This window comes from Antedon mediterranea, chromosome 2, assembly GCF_964355755.1.
Source record: "Antedon mediterranea chromosome 2, ecAntMedi1.1, whole genome shotgun sequence".
Classification (NCBI taxonomy): Eukaryota; Metazoa; Echinodermata; class Crinoidea; order Comatulida; family Antedonidae; genus Antedon; species Antedon mediterranea.
In genome coordinates this window covers 25,144,016-25,170,146 of record NC_092671.1, presented here as the reverse complement: position 1 = coordinate 25,170,146, position 26,131 = coordinate 25,144,016, and the positions used below count along the sequence as shown (strand labels likewise).

Sequence of the window (26,131 nt, the reverse complement as noted above, 5' to 3'; positions counted from 1 at the left end):
TGAAAAGAAAGATTTTCTTAGATACTCCCCAAAAGACGGGACGCCATTAATGACAAACATGTCACTAGCACTGCAGTGTCTAGGCATGTTAACAATAATAGAATTGAAAAACGGAATAAAGATTATTCATAAGGGGTTCCAAAGGTATATTCAAAAGCAACTTTCAATATGTAAGTAGGTCTAATAGTAATATTCTTGAGAGATTTCTTGAGAGAATTCTACCGAATTTTACCATACTCTGAACACCTTTATCTACTTTTAAGCCAATTGGTGTCAATGCTCTACATATAGCATCGTGGACTAGACAAGAAGAGGCTGTCAAACTTTTAATAAAACTTGGTTGTGATCCGGACGCTAAGAGTCAGGTAATTGTCAATTGTTTTTTTTTTAGCCCTATCATAACGTGTATCCTCATCGTCGTCGCCTTTGCCTTCGTCATCTTCACCATCTTCTAGCAAGGGTCACCTCTAATGAAGTATATTTCCATCATTCACCTGAAGCCACTTACAGTACTAACCGAACAAGCAGAATTCCATCGTCTTTTATTACCAGAGCAAACGTCTAAATATGAACCCTCTACTCAAAGAGTAGTATTTGAGAGCGACAACATTTTCCACCATTTTGTATAGTCTAATTAGTTGTTGTTGAGTTGAATGCATTTTCACCTTTAAAATGTATTATTCCCTAAAACAGCGGCAAATTCTTTCTTGTATTAAGTAAGTATGATCTATATATGTTTTTTAATTATAGGTTGGTAAAACACCGATAGAATACGCTATCGAGCAGCGTCATACTGGTTGTATGGAAGTGTTAAAAAATCGCTCAAAGAAGGTACAGCATTAGATATCAATACTTTCAATTCAATTTTAAACAGACAACGTAAAAATAACAACAAACCTGTCGAATCTGTTCATCGTGTACTACCACACGATTCTCTGTGTTGTATTTCTTGACATATATGTGGTAATACGGCCTATCAGGTGGTTCTCCTGCATCATGTAAGGATAGGTTTATGGTAGTATATGAGATACATGTGAAACACATGTGATGTTATATAACCAAATAATCTTATAATACTGGAGAAGTTTAGATACAGCACTGAGAATCTGGTGAACTGCCAAAAAATTCTTCTGAACTAACCTTCCGATAGTGTCATGTCATTTGTTTATTTTTAGGAAAAGGACACAGTTGACACTAAGGTGCTCAAGTCCAAAATGGTGCGTATGAAAAAGAAAGTTGTTCAATACTACGAGGATAAACTGCAGGAGGAAATTACATACTTTGAACAACAGTTACAAGCGCAACACTGTAAAGACCTTTGTGTCATTATGAAACTCACAAATGAACTTGAACGCGTTTACGGGTTACTTAATGGAGGGAGCACAACTAAACTGTCGAACGAACACAAGCCACGGATTGACTTTGCAAAAATACCAAGCCCAGTTTCAAAAAGGTCTTTTTCCAGAACTTCTATGACAACGCAAAGTTCCTCTATGGACATGCCAATATCATCAAGAAATGGGTATTATTCGAGTGACGGTGAAGATGAAGAATTATTTTATGATGAAGAATTGTCACCTGAATCCAATCACCTGTACTGTATCTTTTAAGTGTCGTTTTTCAGAATTAATATTTTCCGTTACATATACAACTTCGGGTAAAAAACATCGTCACATTGCATTTTGAAATTTTCCATGATACTTAGACAATAATTAAGATGTTGGGTTCAAGCCACCAGTGTTATCATCCAGTTGCAAGTCCTTCGTTGAAGTAGGCTCCAGGTTATTTGGGACACATTTTATCATATTTCTTTACAGATTTTCAAACCTTGACATGCGGTTTTTTTGTAAATCGAGCAAATTTGATGGCGCAATAAATGGTATAGTAAGAGTAGTAATATTTAACTGTATAATAGAACTGTTTATATTTATATTGTTTTACTTTAACCATAGAGTAATAATTAATTATTACTTATGGTTTAACGTTGGTACCGAAATGTATATACTGTACTGTTAATCCCAACAACAACATTTATCAGATATTAAATATTAGTATTTTGTTTTCACATTGAAATGAATTGCAGTGTTTTGATTTTACAGACTGTATTCTTATCAAAGAAACAATAAGTAAATGTTACTCCTATGTAGGCATTTTTTTGCTAAATTAAGTTTTCGGTGATTATTTTGTTATTTTTATTTATCATTGTCTGTGCTGGTCTACGATAGGCTTACGATAGAATAATATGTAAACAGCATGATTTACACAGTAAACTTGGTTGGACATAATAAATATTTTTACAATGTTTATTTACATTTTGTATTCAAATAATGTAGAAGTTTGTTACATGTAAAATGCCTGAACATATCGCTACATACTTTAAGTTGCAAAATTCTTAACATACTTAAGGTTAAGAATTTATACTTTCAACAAAGCATCGCTATGCATTATGGTTTTCATTTTTTCCTTGGGCCCATTTCTTCCCTTGGAATTGTTTACCTATCTCTATTTGACAGAAAACTTCAATTGATAATTTTAATGCAAGTTTAAAAATTCACCCTTTTAACTCCATATTTTTCTCTGCCATTTTCCTTTTCAATGATAAGCTCATTTGCTTTTAGCATAGTGCACCTTATAAACTGAATTATTATTGTCTATTATTTATGAATTAGATGATGCGATACACATCTGTATTTGGACTGTTCTGCAATGTAGTATTATATTCTTCTGTTTCATTTTAAATATTAGTAAAAAAAATAGTTTCCAATACACCATGTAGCCTAATTTCTTAAAAGGAAGAATGTATCAATGTTTTGGATGGTATTCGAGATATTCTCAGCTTACTTCTCTTTTAAGGATGATGGTGTACCACAAACTAGGATGAGAAATAAGGGGCCCGAGGTGGGTCCTCCTTGTATCTACCTATGCTTTAATCAATAATATTCAATAATGAAACTGAACAATTTATAAGGAAATAAACTGACGTAATGAACTTTTAATATTGATATTAAAGATGTAGCTCAAGAAGTTCTTTACTTCCTTGAGTGTACTGTTACCAGATGGTTACCATTCCAATAACAATACAATTATTGTTAAAAACAACAACATTATTATAATTAATATTATACAATGATTTACATTGTATACCGATTACAATACGTTTTTAGACCCATATGAACTTTTAAGAACCATTGAAATAATTCTCATTCTTTAATTACTAATGTATTTAAATTTAAATTTAAGGAATACAATAATGCATTATCTTCTGCAGGAAATTTCATTAAAAAAAATCTCTCATGTTCCGACATGAATATTAGTATCTTGTAAATATAACTGCTGCGTTCATGGTTTGTTTCTTTTTCATAAACCATCGTTTACATAATAGATTGTTCAACATTATAGAAATAATAATTCTTTATCCATAATAACTAACTAATGCATTTAACTTCAAAATTATGGAGATGATATAAATGTTAAAAATATAATATATAACATAAGAGTTAAACGCAATACGTTATTATGCCCTTTGGGAAACACTACAACCATCTTGCAATTCAAATTGGCAATCAATAGATAGCGTAATTTTGTGTTAACTAACTTTATCATGGATAGCACACCATAGAATTAGGCCTAAAACAGACAATCATATAAAAAGTAATATAAATCCTTAACATTGCTTGAACCTTTTTATCACACTGTTTCACATACTCAAGGTTAAAGTGCCAGAATGTGTTTTTGTTTCTATGGAGCGCCAAAAGAGCTAAAATAGATGGTTAAAAACTCTGTGGAATCCATCTACTGTATTTCACGTTCAATATAAATATATTTTGTCAATAAAAATAAAATGTTACAGTCGAGCCAACATATTTGCCTACCTACAGACAGACAGGTCATAAAAAAGTGCCTGTAATATTTTGAATCTAGCGTACATACTGTACTTAGGAATAATGCATCACAACAGGCTATCACTTCAGCTTGTTGCTGTATATGGGCCAGCAGCCAATAGTAGATTTCGTCTTAGGAATAATGCATCATCACAACAGGCTGTCACTTCAGCTTGTTGCTGTATATGGGCCAGCAGCCAATAGTAGATTTCGTCTTAGGAATAATGCATCATCACAACAGGCTGTCACTTCAGCTTGTTGCTGTATATGGGCCAGCAGCCAATAGTAGATTTCGTCTTAGGAATAATGCATCATCACAACAGGCTGTCACTTCAGCTTGTTGCTGTATATGGGCCAGCAGCCAATAGTAGATTTCGTCTTAGGAATAATGCATCATCACAACAGGCTGTCACTTCAGCTTGTTGCTGTATATGGGCCAGCAGCCAATAGTAGATTTCGTCTAGTGAAGTGGACATGATGAACACTTGTTGTCTTGGTGGGGTAAGAACCAAGTAGTAACTCATCTGTGCCAGATCTATAGAATAAAATATTATAATATGGCATCACATAATATACAATCAACATACAATATAGAAAGTATACATATAATTGGCAACAAAAAACACACAGTGGGTTAATAAGGAGCTTACGCAGGAGCACATAAACTTTTACGGATGACATCATCATTAGCTACTCATTTGCATAACAGCCTAATTTCACCAATCAGTTGCATTAACGTCCTTGACAAAACAAGGTACTCGATGCACATAACTAAAGTTTTTTGTAATACATATAATACTATTTGTTTACAAAGTGAGTGGAGCTTGCATGTTGCATATTGGTCGTGCGAAAGCTCCCTAATATTAAAAATTGACTGTACAATGGGTTACTAATAGACTAGTGGCTTACTATTACTGTATGTAGTTAAATGAGGCATGACAACAAGAGGTTACTATGGTACTGGTGAACAGTAATCCTTTTTATTTTAAACCGCAACAAAAATGTAAGAAAAGTTAGGTTTAGTAAGCATGTTTTCTTATCAATGAGAAAACCGGCTTAATGTGTGTACCCTACTGTACAGTAGGCAATACAAATTGTAGTGAACTGTAAAGACCCAATCTAAATTATTTGTTTTAAAAATTCCTTAATATAGTTATTTCTAGGAGACATTCTCCGGAGGGGGAGACAGTAAATCAAGATTTGGGAGATCCACCCTGGTTAGTGTGTAGTATCTGTATTTATTCAGACAAAACTTACATAACTGATGGTTGTGCTCCAGCTAGATCATCGAATGAAGAATCTTTGAATACTTTCTGTGCATCCCACAATTTCACACTGTAATCAGCACCACCTGTAAAAACAATACATTTTGTAAACATAAACAATCTAGTGAATGTGTGAACAAACAAGCCTGATTTGGCTATAGTTCCTATTCTTCCAGTATATTGTCTAGTGATGACCATATTTATTGTATTGACCATCTTTAAAGAGGTCATTATTATATAAATTATATTAAGGGGTTCTCTGTCAATTCAAATAAAATATTTAAGAAAATAATATACAGTATAAACATAAGAATACTAAAAACAAAGGCAAGACAATATATAACGTGTGCCAAAACAGAGCAAAACGATAAAGTTCCGCATGGAAGATTGCTGTTAAAATTAAAGTCTTATGGAGTTTCTGGAAATTTATTAGGATGGATCAAAGCTTTTTTGAGTGATCGTAAACAGAGGGTGGTTGTCAATGGGAAAAAGTCTGAATGGCGTGATGTAATTAGTGGAGTGCCCCAAGGCAGTGTCCTGGGACCATTATTATTTGTTATATTTATAAATGACCTTCCAGATGTTATTTCTCATTCTGAAGTCAAGCTTTTTGCCGACGATACAAAATTGTTTAGAGTTATCCAATCTGATTCTGATAGTGCCTTGCTTCAATGTGATGTGGATGCAATGTATAGATGGTCTACAGACTGGCAGTTGCCATTTAATTTAACAAAATACAAAGTAATCCATTTTGGATATAGAAATGGTATGTCTCAGTATTTTATTGGAGAAGGTCTTTCCAAAGTGATCATTGAGAGTGTAACACAAGAAACCGATCTGGGGATTTTAATAGATCATAAATTGAATTTTTCGGCTCATACTACAAAAGTTGCTAGATCTGCAAATATGATGCTGGGGATGATATGTAGGTCCTTCAAATATCTTGATAGCCCTGTTACATGTATCTGTATAAAGCTATGGTTAGACCCAAGATGGAATATGGAGGTAGCTCATGGATCCCACTATATCAAAAAGATAAAGACAGACTGGAGAAAGTTCAACAGAGATCAACAAGGCTGGTGTCCGAATTAAGACACAGACCATACGAAGAGAGGTTGAAGGCTTTGGACCTACCTACATTAGTATTTAGAAAGAAAAGGGCTGATGTATTACAAACATTTAAAATATTTAATAAGTATGAGAAAATAAATGATGAGAAGCTCTTTGCAAAATCTAATTATAAACAAACTAGAGGATACAGTTTCAAAGTCTCTAAACCCAAGATAAAATTAAACGTTAGAAAGAGTGCATATTCAGTAAGAGTGGTAGATGATTGGAACTCATTACCCAGTCATGTAGTAGAGGAACAATCGGTCAATGAGTTCAAATCGGGCATTTCTAAATATTGGTCTGACCACCACATCAATTTTCGCCCGTACGTTAATGAAGAGTTTGCAGTTATGACGATGGAGGGACAAATGAGCTAGTTCTCATTGTCCGAAGTTCAAGGTAAATTCAAGGTAAATTCAAGGTATATGATAAAATCATCTGTGGATTTAAGTTTAATTAAGTCTATGGAACTTTTGTAGACATAAAATTCAAATATTTGGAATAATAAAACCACTCTGTGTCATAGAAACATATTGCAGCAACTGAAATGCTGAGATATTATCAACTTCTTTTTCATGGTGTACCACAAAACTTACTTTACTACTTATTATATACTGTTGTACAATATTCACAACAAAAATGCAACATGGAAATTGTGGTGGTATGTTAAGGTACATTGAACATCATAAACAAATAAAGAACTAAATAATAACAACATATGGGGCTTACCTGATGCCAGTATGTTGCCATCTCTGCTGAATGAAACTGTATAAACTGAATCAGTGTGCCCCTTAAGTTCCCCTAATAAATAACCATGTCTCATCTCCCATAGTAATACCTTATTGTCAGTCCCAGCAGAAGCTAGGTAATGACCATCTGGTGAGAAAGCTAAACTTAAAATTGATCCCTGTAAAATAATGACAAGAAAATAAATTATTTACAAACTCGCACTGAGGAAGCGTTACTACTACTCGCCAGCTCTGCAATTTCTTTCTGGCTGCTTTACTTTATAAGTTTGATTTAACTTTTTCTTAATTTGCATCACTAAGATCCAGTCACTGATACCAACCAGCATTGTCAATTGTTTCATTAAATTCCTATTTGATTTATAAACTACAAAAATAAAATAAATAATCAAGCTGCCACAGTTGTACCACAGCAAATGTCTCATTACATAAAGAAATATTAAATATGAGAACTCAATCGCAACTTTATAAAAAAAAGTGGCGAGTTTATGATTTATATTATGTCAACAATTTTATTTCCAAGACTTTTGTATTGAAGGGCAACTTTAGTTAAATAGTGTCATTAGTGAGAGGACTGCCCTACTAATGAAAAACATTCAGTGTAATATTCACAAACAAAAGACATCTATTCATTTTTTTCTCTGGTTTTCTTCAATAAAACTAATATAGGTTTATAAGCATCCAGATCTGATGGTAAAAAATTATCATTTTGCCTAGGGTGAAAACATAACTTAGAATAATAACTACCTTATGCCCAGTAAGAATTCGCACACACTTGCCATCTGTGACATCCCATAATCGTATTGTTCTGTCACTTGACCCTGTGACTACATAATTTGAATTTGGATGAAAACATACACTCTGAAAAAAAATTTGAATATATAGTTTATAAAAAAAATACTAAAATACTAAACATTCACTCCACTTTCCATCAAAATTTACTATTAAAAATGCATGTAGGGAAGTTTAAAGAACTTACATCTACATCTGAAAAATGACCAGCAAACAGCCTTAAAGGTTGGTGGTACTCAGTAGCCCAAAGCCTTGCCATTCGGTCAGCTCCAGCCGATGCAAAATAATGACCATATGGACTGAAATTTAATATAGAAAAGATAAGTTAATGGATGATACCCGTTTCACAAACTGGGGAGCACAGCAATAACGCAGATGTTAACGCATGGTGTGTGATGGGAAAGGAATCTACTAGAAAACTTTAACCTAAAGGGGAAAACAGAAAAAAAAGAGACTATCATTATTTTAAAAATTGATAGAGATGAGAATGTCATTTTGTTAATTGGTTGATAGATCTGTAAAAATGTGTCTCATGCATTTAGCTTTTTAAATTGAAATATACTTTATAATCTTATTCAATTGTATCTGTATTAAATCCGGGTTTTGTTGGGCTTTGTCCTTATTAAACTCTTGACACATCCTGGGCTGTAACGATTATTGTGTCGAATTTTTAAAAATAAATCTAATGATCAACAATCATGATCAATAAATAAGATGGTGGAATGATGGCATTAGTTTGACATATAACAATAGAACTTACCCAAAGCAGGAATCCCACACAGGATAGTTGTGGCCTTTATAACACACTAGGTTTGTATAGGTATACATACTCCATAAACGAACTGAAAACACAATAAGAATATATTATATTATCAGGGCTGCAAATTAAGGGGTACTTGGTCGCATTTGCGACCTAATTTTTCTGTTTGCGACTAAAGAAACAGAATAGGTCGCTACAAGATTGTCTGCTTGTGCGAGTTGTTTAAAATTGAAGTCAGGTGTGTTTTCCCTATTTCAAACACTGTGTTGTAATTTAATCTCTCTACTACGGAAGGCTCAGGAGTTTCCACTAGTCACCGCCGCCGCCGCAAAGGAGTCAGGTTCATTCAAGCGTACAAAGCCCCTAAACATTTTACACTCGTTGTGATTGGAAGTTCGTCCATTAATTGCATGCTGCCTTACCCAATCACACAAAAGGACACCAAACACACAGCACAGTGTGACGCGCGGACGACACAAACCTCGTGGAAAATCACCTCCGTTTTAAAGAAGGAATAATATAAAAACAATTGTACCGCCGTACACAGAAGTTAGCCAGGGCGGGCGCGGTAGATACAAAGGATTGTAGCCGCGCAGTCATCAGTATTTTTTAGGCAGTATAATGGTTATATCATGATTACTAAATAATGTAATTAATGATATATATAATAATATCTATTCATTATATAGATTAAACAGCAGTAGCCTATTGTTTATCAGTAGATTTAATACTTTATTCCAGATTCTGATTATCGAAAATTATATATCCAAAATACCGCAACTTTTCCTACGAAGTAGCTTCGTAGATAAAACAGACTACGTTGTTGGCTTTGTAGGTTACATTGTTTGGCTTCGTTAGTAACCTCAATAAACAACCCCACGATGTTCTTAGTAAGTAACAATTGGTGTGAAAATTATTATTTAATGTGTTATTTTTGACTGGCGGAGGAGGACCAATTTGTACATTACTAAGAAATATATAATATAATAGTTTTTATTCGTAAATGTTTCATTCGTGTGTGTTTTTTTACTCTCAACGGCGAATATAAATTTCCCACAATGTAAACGTAGAGACACAATCCAACACAATGAACTATGCCAACTAATAAAAATAATATTGCGAACGTCCAGTCGATCCAGAAACATGCAAACAAAAAGATCGTAAACAATTCATTCTAAATATAGTATCCGAACGTTCAATCGGTCGCTCAAAAAGACTGCCGACAGAAGACCATAATTAATACAGACCTAGTTTTTTGGTCACATGTCATGAAACGCGATACTCTGTTTTACCACCGCAAACCTCGCATGTTTTTTTTTAGTCGGTACAAAACAGTGTACAGTACCTGAATTTTGCGTCACATGAAACGTAATACAGCTCTAAAACTGTTCCCACGATTCGCACGTTTTCCCCTCCAAATTCTGGTCGGGTCTTTTGTCGTAATAATAATTTACAAAGGCCTATGTTAAATCTTAACATGGAATATATATTTATTTTGCATATATTTTGTTGGTGTCCTAGTCAAGGTGTTGTTGTTTTTATAATTCGCTAAACCAAGGTAGGATTGAATCATGTAGGCCGCCGAAACTCTCTCTGCGCGAGCTGAGGGCCTCGGGCCCGATGTCGTCTCGTCGGCGGATGTCCTGCCAAATTAGGACAACCAATGTGTAGGGTGGCTACAAAAATTAACGTCTAGGATTTTAATTAGCCAACAATACATGTTTGTTTCCATTGTTCATGCTCCTAAAGGCGATGACATTGGTGTTTTTACAAATTACTAACCCTACGAACCACCCTACGATCGACGCGTAGATATTATCTTAAACAATAAATCGTAGGCATGGCAACGAACAATACTTTGGAAATTACAGGATATGTTTAGCGAACAATGACCTACGATCTATTTACGCGTAGGCTACGAAAGGTTACGCGTATATACAAAGCAGTAATTTCTTTCTGTACCGTAAAAAGAATGCCCCCCCCCCCCCCCAAGCGGGGCCATTGGCGGCCCCCTGACCAGCCTAAAGTTGTATTTCATTTTTATACACCCCTAACCCCCCCCCCCTCCCCCACTAAACTAAAAACGGATCTGCGCGGATGGGGTTTGAGGGAAGGGGGTTAGTTGTCGATGAAAAGGTGCTACTAAAAAAATTGGTGGTGCTACCGAAAATTATTATGAGCCATCATACAAATTTGATAGTGCTACCAAGTAAAAAAGTTAATTTGCAGCCCTGATTATAGATATTTTAATTGCAAGTTACAGAGCACCACAACAACAACGTACAATATTCAGATACATTTATTTAGACTTTTTGTTTTGACTTTTTGTGTTTGAAGAAACAGTAAAATGTTTATTTGTGTTCTAAAGTTCACTAGCTATGTTTATACAGCAGAACACCTGCTAAACAATTGTCCCTTAAGGGTAATAGGGGTGTTTCCTTAATGGGATATCCCAAAGGAGGGTTCTTCTGTATTGTAATGATGGTAAATCTAATGAGAACTTACCTGTACCATCTTCTGAGGATGATAACACAAAACTTTTATCTGGGCTAAAGGAAGTTGAGTACACTGGGCCACTGTGACCCAACATCGTTTTATATTCAGAAGCAGTTCTGTTTAAAAAAGTGGAAAAAACATTATTTGAAATCGCATAGACAAATATATAGATGGGTAATATTAGGTGTTAATTCAAAAGCGGTTTTACAAGCAGGACTTACCGGAATAAATTGTATTTAAAATGGTAAGAAATATACCTAAAACAAACACTGGTGTAGTGGTGGTAGGCTTAGCTTAATCATTACATAAGCAATCAGAGTCTATTATTCTGTCAATTGGGTTTGTATGTAGATTAACAATTATATTTATAAATGTATTTAGATCAAGATACTGTATATCACCTAAGAATTTGGTACCTCACTTATTTTTCCAGAATTGATTTCTAAATAGGGAGAAGACTGGAGGAATACATGGCTACACCTCTTTAAATATAGCAGGCATTCTTTTAACTGACCATTCAACTCACAAACATTCATTATTCGAATATCTACACAGTTGAGTCACTAATATATTATCATTACCTTTCATCCATAATGCGCTCTAGAACATCTTCAGCTTCTTTATCAATTGCATCTAGTTGTTTTGCTGCTTTCATGTTTCTTAGTTTCTTTGGCGTCACAGACCAAACTCTAACACACGAGTCAGAAAAACCACATGCCATCATACTCGAATCATCAGAAATGTCAGTTGATATCAGTCTAAATTTTAATTATATTGTATCAGTCAATCAACATACAGTAACTTTTAATCATATTTATCAGACATTCAATTTAAAATAATCTAAATTTAATTATAGATTGTCAATTCTTAGATCAGATAGCCAGTTGAATTCAATCATATTAAATATTATACTTATACTAAATTTCATTGATTGTCATTGCCAAAAATATATAATCAATTGGAAGGAACTAATATTTTTTCCACAGCATTATTATTCTTTTTACTTGGCTGATGCGAACCTGAACTAGAGGCAGACCAGGGCATGTGTGAACCACTACCTATTGTAAGCCTCATATTAGATTTAGTTTAGAAGGCAAACAGAATCAGCATGTCTTTTCCTTCTACTAAATCTAACACATAAATGAGTAAAGCACAGAAAAACACAACCCAATGACATCTAAGGGAGTGTCGTTAATATTTACCACCTGTAAATAAAACACTTACCCATCATACGCATTCAAGAATGAGTAGAAACAAATTGAAGGCAAGGAGTCTGCCGCAAGTCGTATTCTCTTTAACGATTCCCGTAATGCGATTGCTCTTGCTAGCTTATCTGAATCTTTACTATAAGAAAATTATCAAGAAAAATTACAACTAAATTAATTATTGAGTATTCCAAATGTATGTAGATGAAGACTAAATTGAATTGATTAAGAAGAAAAACTTACAGTTCAGGAAGCGGGACTCTAGTGTTGGGTGGGGCATTTGGATCAGGTTTATTTTTTTTAGAAGATAGAGAATCCTTTTTGGGCTTCTTTTTCTGAAAAAGAAAAGAGATATATATAGTTATTATTCACATCACAACTATGTGTTGTGGGCTATAGTAGACAATACTTTTCTTAATATTGGATATAGATAGTATTAATACACAATGAAAATAAATTTGATAATTGAAGCCCTAGTAAAAATTGTGTACATGCTATTGTACAAAGAAAAAAAGTATTAATTTTGCCAAATAAAAAAGTGAATGTTATAATTTATATTATTATAACTTTTATATAACACCTAAAGAAATTCCTGTAATTTCATTGGATGATTGTGGGTCACATGGCGTGCAATAGTACGCACTATATAGTGTACGAAAGAAAAAAATCTTTTGACATACGAAAAATATTTCTTTAGAAATCTAATAGAGCTGCTTATTTTGTACTTCCACCGCAATGATACAAGTGTGATACGGGTACATTTTGTACTACCACCGCAATGATACAAGTGTGATACGGGTACATTTTGTACTACCACCACCGCAATGATACAAGCGTGATACGGGTACATTTTGTACTACCACCGCAATGATACAAGTGTGATACGGGTACATTTTGTACTACCACCACCGCAATGATACAAGCGTGATACGGGTACATTTTGTACTTCCACCGCAATGATACAAGTGTGATACGGGTACATTTTGTACTTCCACCGCAATGATACAAGTGTGATACGGGTACATTTTGTACTTCCACCGCAATGATACAAGTGTGATACGGGTACATTTTGTACTTCCACCGCAATGATACAAGTGTGATACGGGTACATTTTGTACTTCCACCGCAATGATACAAGTGTGATACGGGTACATTTTGTACTTCCACCGCAATGATACAAGTGTGATACGGGTACATTTTGTACTTCCACCGCAATGATACAAGTGTGATACGGGTACATTTTGTACTTCCACCGCAATGATACAAGTGTGATACGGGTACATTTTGTACTTCCACCGCAATGATACAAGTGTGATACGGGTACATTTTGTACTTCCACCGCAATGATACAAGTGTGATACGGGTACATTTTGTACTTCCACCGCAATGATACAAGTGTGATACGGGTACATTTTGTACTTCCACCGCAATGATACAAGTGTGATACGGGTACATTTTGTACTTCCACCGCAATGATACAAGTGTGATACGGGTACATTTTGTACTTCCACCGCAATGATACAAGTGTGATACGGGTACATTTTGTACTTCCACCGCAATGATACAAGTGTGATACGGGTACATTTTGTACTTCCACCGCAATGATACAAGTGTGATACGGGTACATTTTGTACTACCACCACCGCAATGATACAAGCGTGATACGGGTACATTTTGTACTTCCACCGCAATGATACAAGTGTGATACGGGTACATTTTGTACTTCCACCGCAATGATACAAGTGTGATACGGGTACATTTTTGGAGAGATATACTGTACAGTATGTACAAATTTAGACTAAAAGAAACATTTCAATTAGTTTTATACCATGTATGATTTTTTATTAATTAATGGTAACATCTCTACAGGCTAATTTAAACAAAATGTGCCTTACTAGCCTAGCTAGGCCTATTAGTATAATGCTAGGCCTAGGCTGGTTTGGTCATTTGTTGACATAATTAACACTACAATGGTGTGTTTATAAATCCAAATCAATATACTATTTATACAAAAACCATACTGTATACTATATTTACAAAAAACAAACAATAAATGTCATTCATTGTGAATAAAATGTAGGCCTAGGCCTACTTTTTATTCAATCTGATTCAAATGACAGGAATCTAATTAGGTGTACCTTTGGTTTGTCATCACCTTCACCACTTTCTTCTTCATCGTCGAGTTGTAGGTTTATGTCTGGTTCTTTCAACAACCCAAAATACACCTTAGATTTATTTGCTATTAATAAAAATAAAATTATTGATAAACACAAATTGCAAGGTATGGTAAATGCAATGATATTTTGGTTAGGCATACTTTCATCTACCAATTTTATGTTTCGATGTTTGATTGTACAATTTATGTGTAATATGTAGGCTAACTTTAATTGAATGAATTTCGGTATATTTGTTTTATTTATACTCAGTCACAAAAAAAATATTAGAAATAAAAAGAAAAGACAAAAAATGTAAATGCCTTCAAATTATCTATGGAAGTATGAAAAATATATACAAAAAACAGTAGATTTACTCATGATATTTTGATAAATAATCAAAGAGTAATCTATGTAAAATATGCAATAATTCATGAACAAAAATGATTGCTTACCATCACGCCTTGCTTCTCCTACCATTCCACCAGCCTTTGCACTTATCTGTTCTTTGTTTCTTGGCATCCCATCAAACACTTAATAAAACATATAAACATTTGAACACACACACACATTTGAACTGTCATGTGAACACATTTGAACTGTCATGTGAACACATTTAAACTGTCATGTGAACACATTTGAACTGTCATGTGAACACATTTGAACTTTCTTGTGAACACATTTGAACTGTCATGTGAACACATTTAAACTGTCATGTGAACACATTTGAACTGTCATGTGAACACATTTGAACTTTCTTGTGAACACATTTGAACTGTCATGTGAACACATTTGAACTGTCATGTGAACACATTTAAACTGTCATGTGAACATATTTGAACTGTCATGTGAACACATTTGAACTGTCTTGTGAACACATTTGAACATCCATTGAACACCAATATGTAAAAGGTGGTGTTAAAATGGGCACACTCCAAAGCAAGTAAAGTGACAGATCCATTGACCATTCCAATCTAATGATCTGAAAGAAAGTTTCTCTCGATAGAACACTGTATAAAAGTATAAAGTGCACAGGTTTGGCATACACTGAATATGCCTACTTCAAATGGGCACCCTTACAAACGCGAAGGGGTCATAAGAACCCTCTGCAATTGGAAGGCATTAGAGCATGAGAATGACAGATAATCAAGTGATTATGATCAAAAGATTATGTGGAATTGAGAGACATTGTATGTGTGCCAACTTTTGTATTATAGTAAAGCAGTGGCAAAACACAGGGGGCCTAATCACTGGTTTAATGCTGGGTAGTTTGCATTTGGGGCTGTTCATGCTTTTATAAGCCCTGGGCCCCTAGGTTTAGCCAGTGAGCATTCATAGCACATGATACTGTGATTATGATAATGATAATTTTTCTAGCAAGCCAGATCCCTACCATCAACATACAAGTGGTCTTCTAGTATCGTTAGCACTGTACTATTCTGTTTGTCTTTAAGGTACCTTCTCAATGATTGGTAAGAGTCACGGGATAAACGAATCACATATTTACTTGTTCTAAACAAAGAAAAAGAAAGATTTTAGAGAGATAAACATTTGTTAAGACATCTTACCTATATTAATAATAAACTAATAAAAGAATGTGTCCATACCTAATCGATCGTTATCATCCTAGTATGTACAGCCTTAACAGATTCCCCAAAATAATGCTAAGTTAGAATAGCATAATTCAAGGCAATGATATTTCAATTGTGCATTTCTTTGGCTTTCAAAATTGCTAGACAGGTAATTTTAGTTCAAATAAATATTCGCAAAATGTGGTAATTGTTGTAATAACTGTAATATTTTACACCAAAATTTCGACGTAATTGTACAGTACATTCGGCATCAGCCGTAACAGCCTAGTAACATGGAATATGACGTTTTGTAATTAATTTAAAACGTTGTGCAGGATTAAATATTGTTTTGGACAGGTTATATTTCATTAAAGACAGTCAAACGAACCCCCTTTTTGTATGAAGTGAAGTACCAGCAGTGGAAATAATGGTCATAATGAAAATCTTGAATGTTTTCCTTGTTAGTTTTACTTACCTAAAGCATACCATTAGTTCATTCTTAGTCATGTGATCTTTCTTGGTAACAACTGACAGTTTTGTTAGATCTTCTTGATGGTAATCCTCTTGTTCCTTACTGTACTCATCAAAGAAATGTTTAGCTGTTCAGAAAATGTTAAGAAGAAATTCATCTCCTTCCAAAAATATATTTTGAATGCAAACGTTCTTGTTATAACAAAAACATTTGCATTTAAAACTGTTTTTATAATTAATATTATCAGTCTTAGATATTACGTATTATGAAAAATAGTAAAGAAACAATTTAATATGAATGATATGTTTAGGTTGCTGTTATATACACAATACAAATAAATAACAGAAATACTAGAAATTGTAAAGCGCAAGTGCTGAGAGCAGATCTATACAGTAGTAGCATTACATAGTTTGATGACAAAGGGCCCTTCTACTGTAAAGACACAAACCGAATGTCTATATTAGAATGCACCTCATTGGATAATAAAACCTCCCACGTACTATACAGTGTACAATCGTCCCCTGCAATAAATGATTTTACCTATAGAGAGTGAGAACCGTAAACTTTAAATAGGTCAGAATTAGAATTATGGGAGGTCAATATGCTGTGTAGAATATGAACAGATGCTACACAGCATGTACATACATTACATTTACAAATTTAATAAATAATTTTTAGTTTATTTTTAGTTTAATAAATAAAGTAATGTTTGGGTTGATTGTTAAGGTACAGTAGCATTTTGAGTTACAGAATTTTGGTAGCTTTTAAATTTAGTTAAAAAATTATCAAAGAATTGAAAATTATCGAAGGATTAAAAATAATCAAAGGATTAAAAATAATCAAAGGATTGAAAATAATTAAAGGATTAAAAATTATCAAAGGATTGAAAATTATCGAAGGATTGAAAATTATCGAAGGATTGAAAATTATCGAAGGATTGAAAATAATCAAAGGATTGAAAATAATCAAAGGATTGAAAATAATCAAAGGATTAAAAATAATCAAAGGATTAAAAATATTAGTCTGGTAGTGATCAGTCAGTGGACTAAAGATACAGCATTCCAACCTGTCAGTGGAAGATGTTTAGTTACATTGTTCAAGCAGTATGAACAGTACTGTAGTAGAAATATTCTGTTTGGTGTCTAATAATAATATAGACAAGCCTCTATCTACAGTAAAAGCAGAACATGCATGACCAGCATGTACCGTAATATTACTAACTGACATATTCTTATGATTACTAAATTGATTAAAATAGAATACACTACAGGAAGACATGATATTTAACCTACCTTGGTTTTCATGATCATTGTAGACTAATTCTAGATACATGTGAACAAACACGGGATACAGCATCTGAGACAACTCGCTCTAAAGAAAACAAGTATGGTGAACTATTTTAGTAATGCTTATTTACAGTAACAGTATCAGTAATCATTGAATATTTTAAGGCCAAAAAATACTTGCATTTCTAAGCTCATTTTTCCATGCTGCGTTACTGTACAAGGAGAGCAAACCACTATTGGTAACGGCTAACTCAGACAGTGTCATATGACGAGACACGACAAGTCATCTTGTCGGGAAAAAAGGTTAAATGTTCTCACGATGACCTAAAAACCATGCCTGACGCTATTCAGAATATCTCCGGATTCAACTTAGACAGCACCTGCGAGTGAAGCCCAAGCCTGTGGGGCTCGTCGTACGACGCTTTCTGAGTTGGCCTTAACTCTACTATGGTTTACAGAAACATTTTCACTATGTATTGCCTCCATATTGCCTTTTTTTATCAGTGTAATACAACAATTGATTATTATTAATTCTCTGTTAACACTTTACATGTGACTGCCAAACACAAAGATCTTTGTGTTTCGCATTTTTTTTACGAAATCCGGTAATTATTGGTATATACTATAAATATGGACACTATATTCGGTCTGGACAGTCAATATTTTACCATTTGAATAACATACACCGCGCATCACAGTAGCGCATAGAGCGATGTTTATTATCTAAATAAAAAATCATGGAGTCATTTTCAATATGAAGTCTTTAATTTTATTATTGTATGTATACCCTAATTGTTTTGGTGTTTCACTGTAAGTGACAGAGTTTCAAGCAACAAACTTGTTTAGAAATGGTATGGATCAGTTTACTAGCTAGGCTAGTAGTACTAGGCTAGCCTAGGCCTAGTCGTAAAACGGTTCCGGACCAACTTTAGGCCTGTTAACTAGGCCTGGTGTCTTTACTATGTGGATTTTGGCGATTGATGTAAGATTTATGATTTATAAAATGTAATACATTTTTCGATAGTGATAACTTGTTTTTATAGGCCTATTGGTGCCGTGTAAGTAACTTTTTCCTTGTTTGTTGATCTCATCGGGCGATATTTCATATTGTGTCTTGCACAAAATCGCGAATCTCTACTTTCTTGTGCGAAACAAAAAACAGTGGGTTACTTTTATTTTACTATTAGGATTTACATATTGCGATTTGAAAATCGTTCTTGGTACCATTGTAAAGCTAAAATCTTTATGATTATTTTAGTCTAAATTACATATAAATCAGATCACATACATAGTTTCAATCAGCTTTGATAAATACATCGAATTGGGCTAAAAACGCTGGCGGTGGCAGTTTCTAACTGGAAAAACCTCTGGCAGTCAAAGTGTTAAAAAGGACTATATTACTCACAAATTTTATGTCACACCTGTAAACAGGCAATATTTGTATACTGTACAGTGTTTTACTGATGATATTGCAACTGCAACATAATATCAATGAGGAACCTTATTCAAAAGTTAAGATAGATCATTAGATATGGTGACCATTGTTACCTTCTGAACATCTAGTGAGTCTTCGATAAACTGCATCAAATTATTATAATGCTCATGATAAAAGGTGGGATCACTCTCACTGAAAGATAACAAATACTGTAAATAGTAATAATATAAATAATGTACTGTAACAGTACAGTACAGTTTCGTTTCTCCCACTGATGCCAGTCGCATCCAAGAGGCAGTCTTCTCTAGCATCCAAATATATGCTGGGTCCGACTGTTGAATGGCTTCCTTGACTGGGTTAGCTTCTTAGCTTGACTAGGATCGCATTGAAGGAGATTGCTTAATTTAATCCAGGGGTCACGATAGTATGGTTTTCGGGCTTGTGCAAATAGCATTTGTTTTGTTAATGAGTTATTTGGTTCTCGGCAGATATGGGCTATGTACTTCAGGTAGTGAACATGTATATAGTCTTTTAGTGGAGTTGCACCGACGATATTTTTAAAGACCCCTTCCCTGCAATTTTGGACGTTTTTTGGAAAATAATACATATATATCACTTTAAAAACATTAAACCATGTCATTCCTTGTCTTAAATGTACGTTTTATGGTAAATTATGATAAAAAGTGAGAAACAATGCACTACCTAAGTAGCTCGCGGCGATCGACCTCTCGTGGACGGTCTCAGGCCTAGCCTAGCTAGGCTTAGTTTTGTAGGCCTAGCTGGTAAACATCGGTAACGTACGAACATCGTACGCTAGCTATATACCTAGTCTGACGTTGTATAGTTGCTGCATTAATTGTCTTTCTATTTTTGCCAGACTCCGTTGATACAAATTGGGGAAAACCCAGTATTTTCGCTGAAAAGTTAGGAGTCTTCCATTTGTTTTGGCTTCACGATCGATCGAAAAGTGGGCGAATTACAGGTGAAAAACAACAATATCAATCCGCGCGCAATGCATTTTGGGATTTATAGCGGGCCGCTATAATTATTAAAATCGATTTATTTTTCACATTTTTAACCGTTTAAAGACGAAAAAAGTTATCGCAATAGGACCATATAGTATTATTTTTACATTAAATATAGTTTGTGATCTTAAATTAGATCTAAAAAACGTAGGGAATGGGGCTTTAACATCTCTATTTGAGAACAGAAGACTGAAAATTCCATCTTCTGTAGATTTCTCTTGGTGCCCTGTAACCTTCGCTTCTTTACATTTATATCCTTTAAAGTAGTATGTATTGTTTTCAATTGGATAGTGTGCATATTTATGAAAAAAAAAAAATTGTTGCTACTGTATTTACTTATTGTATGCTGAGAGAACGGACGATACATCTTGGTTATTACTTGCTTCATTATTCTGTATATCTTTTTCTTTAACATCAGCTTCTTTTTTTAGTAAGGCTGCAGTTTCCTGAAATTATAAAGTAATAATGTCAAATCGATTTTTAAACAGTACAGTTCACTAATAAAATAGAATGTAATATCAGTAATTAATATAGATTTGGAGCCATGTATTTTATTACAGTATTTATAGAGCCGTGAATGAGGTATAGATGGCAACTAATTGCTGATTGTGTGAATGATGATCCCAACAAGCGTGACAGCTTGTGGTGTAATTAAATTGTTCAAACAAATAGGATAAAGTTTGGATGTAGGTCAATGACATAGATGCAATGCAAGTGAGTTGACCAGTCACAAGCAACAGTTTGGAATCGGATGATCCACTACATTGTGATTGGTCAAATTGACTTACATTGGGCCAATCAATGGGCTTCTTGTGTTGCAAGGAACCAAGCTTAAGTGACCAAATTTCTTACCAAACGCCTTATACACTGTGGTGTTTTTTTCGATGGATTTTAAGCAGTAAAAAACATTTTTCCAATTTTTATTATTCAAAAAGTTATGTGATACAGTACTTGTTTTTCTTTTACTATCAGCGGATGGTAATGTTTGATTGGTCTTCCTCTTGATTTAGGCTGTGTTTTACTTACGGGTCTAAATTTGTTGTTAACTGATGCTTCACAAAGGAAGCATCAGTTTAACAATATGATCAACTCCTTACGGTCTCCCCAAAACACATAAGGAAACATTATCAGTAAGGCCTATACTATCGACCAGCGGAGGGTACATAAATTTCTTAGGAATGGTAATTTCCAAAACATCTGATAGTTTATTAGAAACTAAAGTGTAAACTTCTTCTGCATTATGATACTGATAGCCATGTCGAAAAATCTTGTACATACTATGCTTAATCGGGCATACAAGTTGTCATCTACTAATGACATCTTTCTTGAAGAAGTTCAAGAAATTTCTAAGATGTTTAACAAATTAAGGTATCCTGTTGAACTAACTAATAGGATAATTAAAGATTTTAAAGAATCTATTGTTAATCTTCATAACAATGATAACCATGTTACTACTAGTCAAGATAGTGCTGAACAGCCTATAATTAGAATTGTTCTTCCTTTTAAGGATCAAACCTGCTCTACAACTGTGACGAAACAACTTAGTTGCAAGTTAAACAATAATATTAGAGAGGTTTCGCAACTTTACGAATACGATAACGAAAACGGATACGTCACAGTCAATTTGTGAAACTTTTGAGCTGATCCCCATTTCATATTCGTAAAGCGTATTCGTGTTGACGAATATCACCAGTCATATTCGTAACTACAAAACAAGTATAGTTTTTGATCTATTTTGCATTTGAATCAGGAAATGATTCATGATTATAATATAATTATAGATTTATTGAAAGTAATTTACTAAAGTAATTGACTAAAATGCCAGGTCAATTTTGATAAAATAGCAGTTTTTAAAGTCCTCACTCGCTTTGATGTTACACTAGGCCTAGGCAGCCAAGCACCAAGCAACACGTATCTGCGCTTCGCTCACATTTACCGCAGTCATATTTTGGACGGCGCCCTCAATATTTCGTTGCCATGCGAAACAGATTTTTACTGGCTTACGAAAACGAATAAGTGTACGTGACGTATCCGTTTTCGTTATCGTATTCGTAAGATTGCGAAACCTCTCTATTATGCCAGTTTTTACTAGTAGAAAGTTAGGTAAAATTCTTAAATCTAAGGAAAGAAAACCTATGATTGTAAATCAGCAATGCGTTTGTATATAAATTTCAATGTGGTTTGTGCAATGCAAACTATGTCGGCTATACTCTTGTCGGCACCTTTATCAACGTATTGATGAACACAGTAAGGCACCATAGGAGAAGCAACATACTGTAATATAAGTCCTATTGAAACTTTTATTTTAATCATTTCAGGATATTGTGCAAATCCAAATTTGATTGTTTAATTAAGGAAATGCTCTGGATCAAAGAACTGAAACCTACACTTAATAAACAAAGTGATTCAGTCAAAGCTAAATTGTTTATTAATTAAGAAGGAGGAGCTTTATAACTTAAGTTCTTAGAATTGTAGGCCTTCTTTGTTGTTAATTAACCAATTAATTAGTATTTCCTGTCACCCTTTGGTGTTTGTTATTTTTGTATAATTCAATCACTTGATCTTGAAAATGGTTCCATGACTGGTTCTTAATAACTTAAAGACCCCTTCCCTGCAATTTTGGACGTTTTTTGGAAAATAATACATATATATCACTTTAAAAAATTAAACCATGTAATTCCTTGTCTTAAATGTACGTTTTATGGTAAATTATGATAAAAAGTGAGAAACAATGCACTACCTAAGTAGCTCGCGGCGATCGACCTCTCGTGGACGGTCTTAGGCCTAGCCTAGCTAGGCTTAGTTTTGTAGGCTTAGTTTTGTAGGCCTAGCTGGTAAACATCGGTAACGTACGAACATCATACGCTAGCTATATACCTAGCCTGACGTTGTATAGTTGCTGCATTAATTGTCTTTCTATTTTTGCCAGACTCCGTTGATACAAATTGGGGAAAACCCGGTATTTTCACTGAAAAGTTAGGAGTCTTCCATTTGTTTTGGCCTCACGATCGATCGAAAAGTGGGCGAATTACAGGTGAAAAACAAAAATATCAATCCGCGCGCAATGCATTTTGGGATTTATAGCGGGCCGCTATAATTATTAGAATCGACTTAAAGACGAAAAAAGTTATCGCAATAGGACCATAGTATTATTTTTACATTAAATATAGTTTGTGATCTTAAATTAGATCTAAAAAACGTAGGGAAGGGGGCTTTAAGTTCTTAGAATTGGAGGCCTTCTTTGTTGTTAATTAACCAGTTAATTAGTATTTCCTGTCACCCTTTGGTGTTTGTTATTTTTGTATAATTCAATCACTTGATCTTGAAAATGGTTCCATGATGGTTCCGAAACGTCGATCTTCTTGTTTTTTGTCATTAAAAAACACAACCGACAAAACAAAATGCATAGCTATAGAGTGGCAGTGGCCATAAAAAATGTCAAAGTTGGTTTAATTGCGACCAAAATAAAACGTGCCCGATCGTCTGGACTGGGCCCGATCATCTTTGTGGTCCCGACCGTCTTAAAGGGGAACAGACGATCGGGACCACGGATGATCAGGACCCTGGACGATCGGGACCAGTTGGGCCCGATCGTTCAGTGTTTTCAGAACCACGTTGGGCACAATAGTCTTACCAGTTGGTCCCGATCGTCTTAGCGTTGGGCCCGATAGTCTTTTGTGTTATATAAAATAATGTGCCACATTTCATCATTTTTCATTCCTAGTGCTAGGCCTAGTGTCAAACATGCTTTTCTTGCGTAAATTAAGATTTTAATTAAAAAGGTTAATTAGATTTTTTCTTAACTACTGGTTTTAAGAATTTCTTACCAATAGTACTCTCGATTTATGAATAAATGTGATGTGATTGATTTTGATTGTTATTATGTGTTGTTTGTATTCGCGTATTTATTTTTTAAAATTTTCCGAGAATGTTTTGGGCCCGATCGTCTTGTTTGTTGGGGCCGATCATCTGGGCCCGTCTTGAAGTGGGCCGATCATCCGTGCCCGTGGTCCCGATCGTCTGATATTCGTCTTAAAACCTTGTTTGGCCCGATCGTCTCACGGAGTCACGCTTTGTGCCCGATCGTCTGTGTGGTCCCGATCGTCTGTTCCCCGCCTAGCTAGGCCTAGTAGTAGTGGTGGTTAGTAGTAGTAGGCCTACTAGCCTAGCTAGTACGCCGAGAGCCTCTAGGCCTAGCGGGTCCGGCCTACTAGCTAGCCTAAGTAATAGGCCTAGCTAGAGGATAGCTAAGCTAGGCCTCCTGGCTAGCTCACACTCACATCACAGTCTATCTATTATTAAGGGGATACTTACCTTCAAGTTATTTTTCTGTAAAAACTGCAATACTGCAGCAAGTGTGTTTTTGTCCATTTGCTTTTGCTGTTCCGTTTCGTCTCCATTTTTCAGAATATTTTCCTTTGTATCCTCGGGTGCTTCCATTTTAAATTTTATGTAATTTTTTACCTGGAAAAAACTCTACTCTCTACCAAAGATCGTATAGCGCCACGTAGTGGCGCAAGATATGGAACTGACGCTCGAAAAATGATAATTCCATGGGCAGCCATTCCGGCAAGCGGATTACCCAGTAGGCAATGCGGCACGCCACCAAATCAATGTAAACAAATAGGATTTACATCTACGCGATAAACAGTACGACTTTATTTTATCTTTCGCGTCAAAATGAAAGAACATCTATATAAAATTCGATTATATAAATTTACTCCATTTGATATTACACTTACATATGCGTATATCACTGTCCAACCTCAAACGGCTACAGAATAAACACTGACTGTATGGGGGACGAATTTTGTAGGCAGTCGGTTGAGGCATAGTTATAAATAGTGTCGCGGCGCGCAGCCCGATGCTACGCACTTCACGCCCAAGGTCGGCCGCCTTTGGCCTAGGCTGGGATGATGGCTTAGTTTATGTGCGAGAGAAGCATTTTTTGGAGATGAATTGTAATAATTGCCAAATATATTGTCCAAAACTGTCTTTTTAATTAAAAAAAAAAAAATTTATGGGCAGAGGGATGTTCTTTCCCCTGTTCGGACCCTCTCTTTCTATTTTGTGTGCTTCAGGCCTACAAAGTTATTTCATTGCAAGGGGAATTTTACTACGATCTGCCACAACTGTAGTATACTGTACATACATTACTAGATACAAAAACAATTGTTACATTTTTTTAATTTCAAAAAAGTAAAAGTATTAAATATTAATTTTAAAAATTCATAATCATAATTTGTTCTTTTCAACCCACTTTTATTAGCTCAACTTTCAATATTACAGACAGGATTAAAATGCAATAAAAATACTGAAAAATCTCGCTTTATACAATATTAATAAATAATGGTGGAATAATTAAATACACTCAATAAATAAATTACGAATGTATGGTTTTAGCCTTCTTAAATACAAGGAAAATTCTATTATTTTGATTTCTTGTATTAAAAAGAAGCCAATAGGCCTAAACAACAGTACTGATAATAACTGAATTCTGGTTATTTCCTTTCACTTTAAAGTATGAGGTGTGTGAAAATAGTGATTTTATTTGTAATCCCATAGGATACTGCTCCTTTTCAAGAATCAAAAATATAAACTATTATTACTATTGGCCTTTGTATTTAATTCTTGTGTAAAATACCACTTTGCACTCAATCATCTATCTTCTCAATTTTACAGTATGATGACAGACATCTTTCTGAAATAGGGAAAAATATATCATTAAATTATTTGGTCACTTTTCGAACTGTTACATAATCATTTGATTACAATATTATAGTATTTTAAAATACTATACATTTTTAAATTCAAAACAAAAGTCAATAGCCTACTATTTATTAATATTGTAAGTATTCAAAAATGTTTACATTAATTAACTAAATATTTTTCAAATAAAGATGAAGAACAAAATAAATATGAGGATCAAATTTA

At 34.3% G+C, this 26,131-nt stretch overlaps 1 protein-coding gene across 4 annotated transcripts; it reads right to left on the bottom strand.

Moving 5' to 3' along the window:
* Positions 1-2,205: 2,205 nt before the first annotated feature.
* LOC140040770 (transcription initiation factor TFIID subunit 5-like) lies at positions 2,206-24,659 on the bottom strand. Of its 4 annotated transcripts, XR_011842772.1 has the most exons (20): positions 24,512-24,659; positions 20,534-20,643; positions 19,286-19,364; positions 17,744-17,822; positions 16,455-16,578; positions 15,802-15,920; positions 14,864-14,941; positions 14,394-14,494; positions 12,499-12,590; positions 12,275-12,394; positions 11,632-11,808; positions 11,060-11,166; positions 8,555-8,636; positions 7,982-8,093; positions 7,750-7,863; positions 6,986-7,163; positions 5,139-5,232; positions 4,293-4,416; positions 4,205-4,260; positions 2,206-3,958 (listed from the first exon to the last, which is right to left on the bottom strand). XR_011842772.1 is itself a non-coding variant. In XM_072086939.1 (19 exons), the coding sequence occupies exons 1-18, from the start codon at positions 24,635-24,637 to the stop codon at positions 4,296-4,298; spliced, it is 2,013 nt and encodes a 670-aa protein (XP_071943040.1). In that variant the 5' UTR covers positions 24,638-24,659; the 3' UTR covers positions 2,206-4,260; positions 4,293-4,295. The 4 variants fall into 4 exon arrangements, 3 of the variants coding, with proteins under 3 accessions (XP_071943040.1, XP_071943041.1, XP_071943039.1); XM_072086939.1 differs by having other exon boundaries at positions 2,206-4,260; XM_072086940.1 differs by lacking the exon at positions 4,205-4,260 and having other exon boundaries at positions 2,206-4,014.
* Positions 24,660-26,131: the final 1,472 nt, after the last annotated feature.

Excerpts from the sequence above, each read along its gene's own strand:
- LOC140040770 (XM_072086938.1), bottom strand. The coding sequence starts at position 24,637 with ATGGAAGCACCCGAGGATACAAAGGAAAATATTCTGAAAAATGGAGAC. Across the intron at positions 12,395-12,498 it reads AGAGTCCCGCTTCCTGAACT|TAAAGATTCAGATAAGCTAG; the intron begins GTAAGTTTTTCT and ends ATTTTCTTATAG. Across the intron at positions 4,417-5,138 it reads GGAGCACAACCATCAGTTAT|ATCTGGCACAGATGAGTTAC; the intron begins GTAAGTTTTGTC and ends TTTATTCTATAG.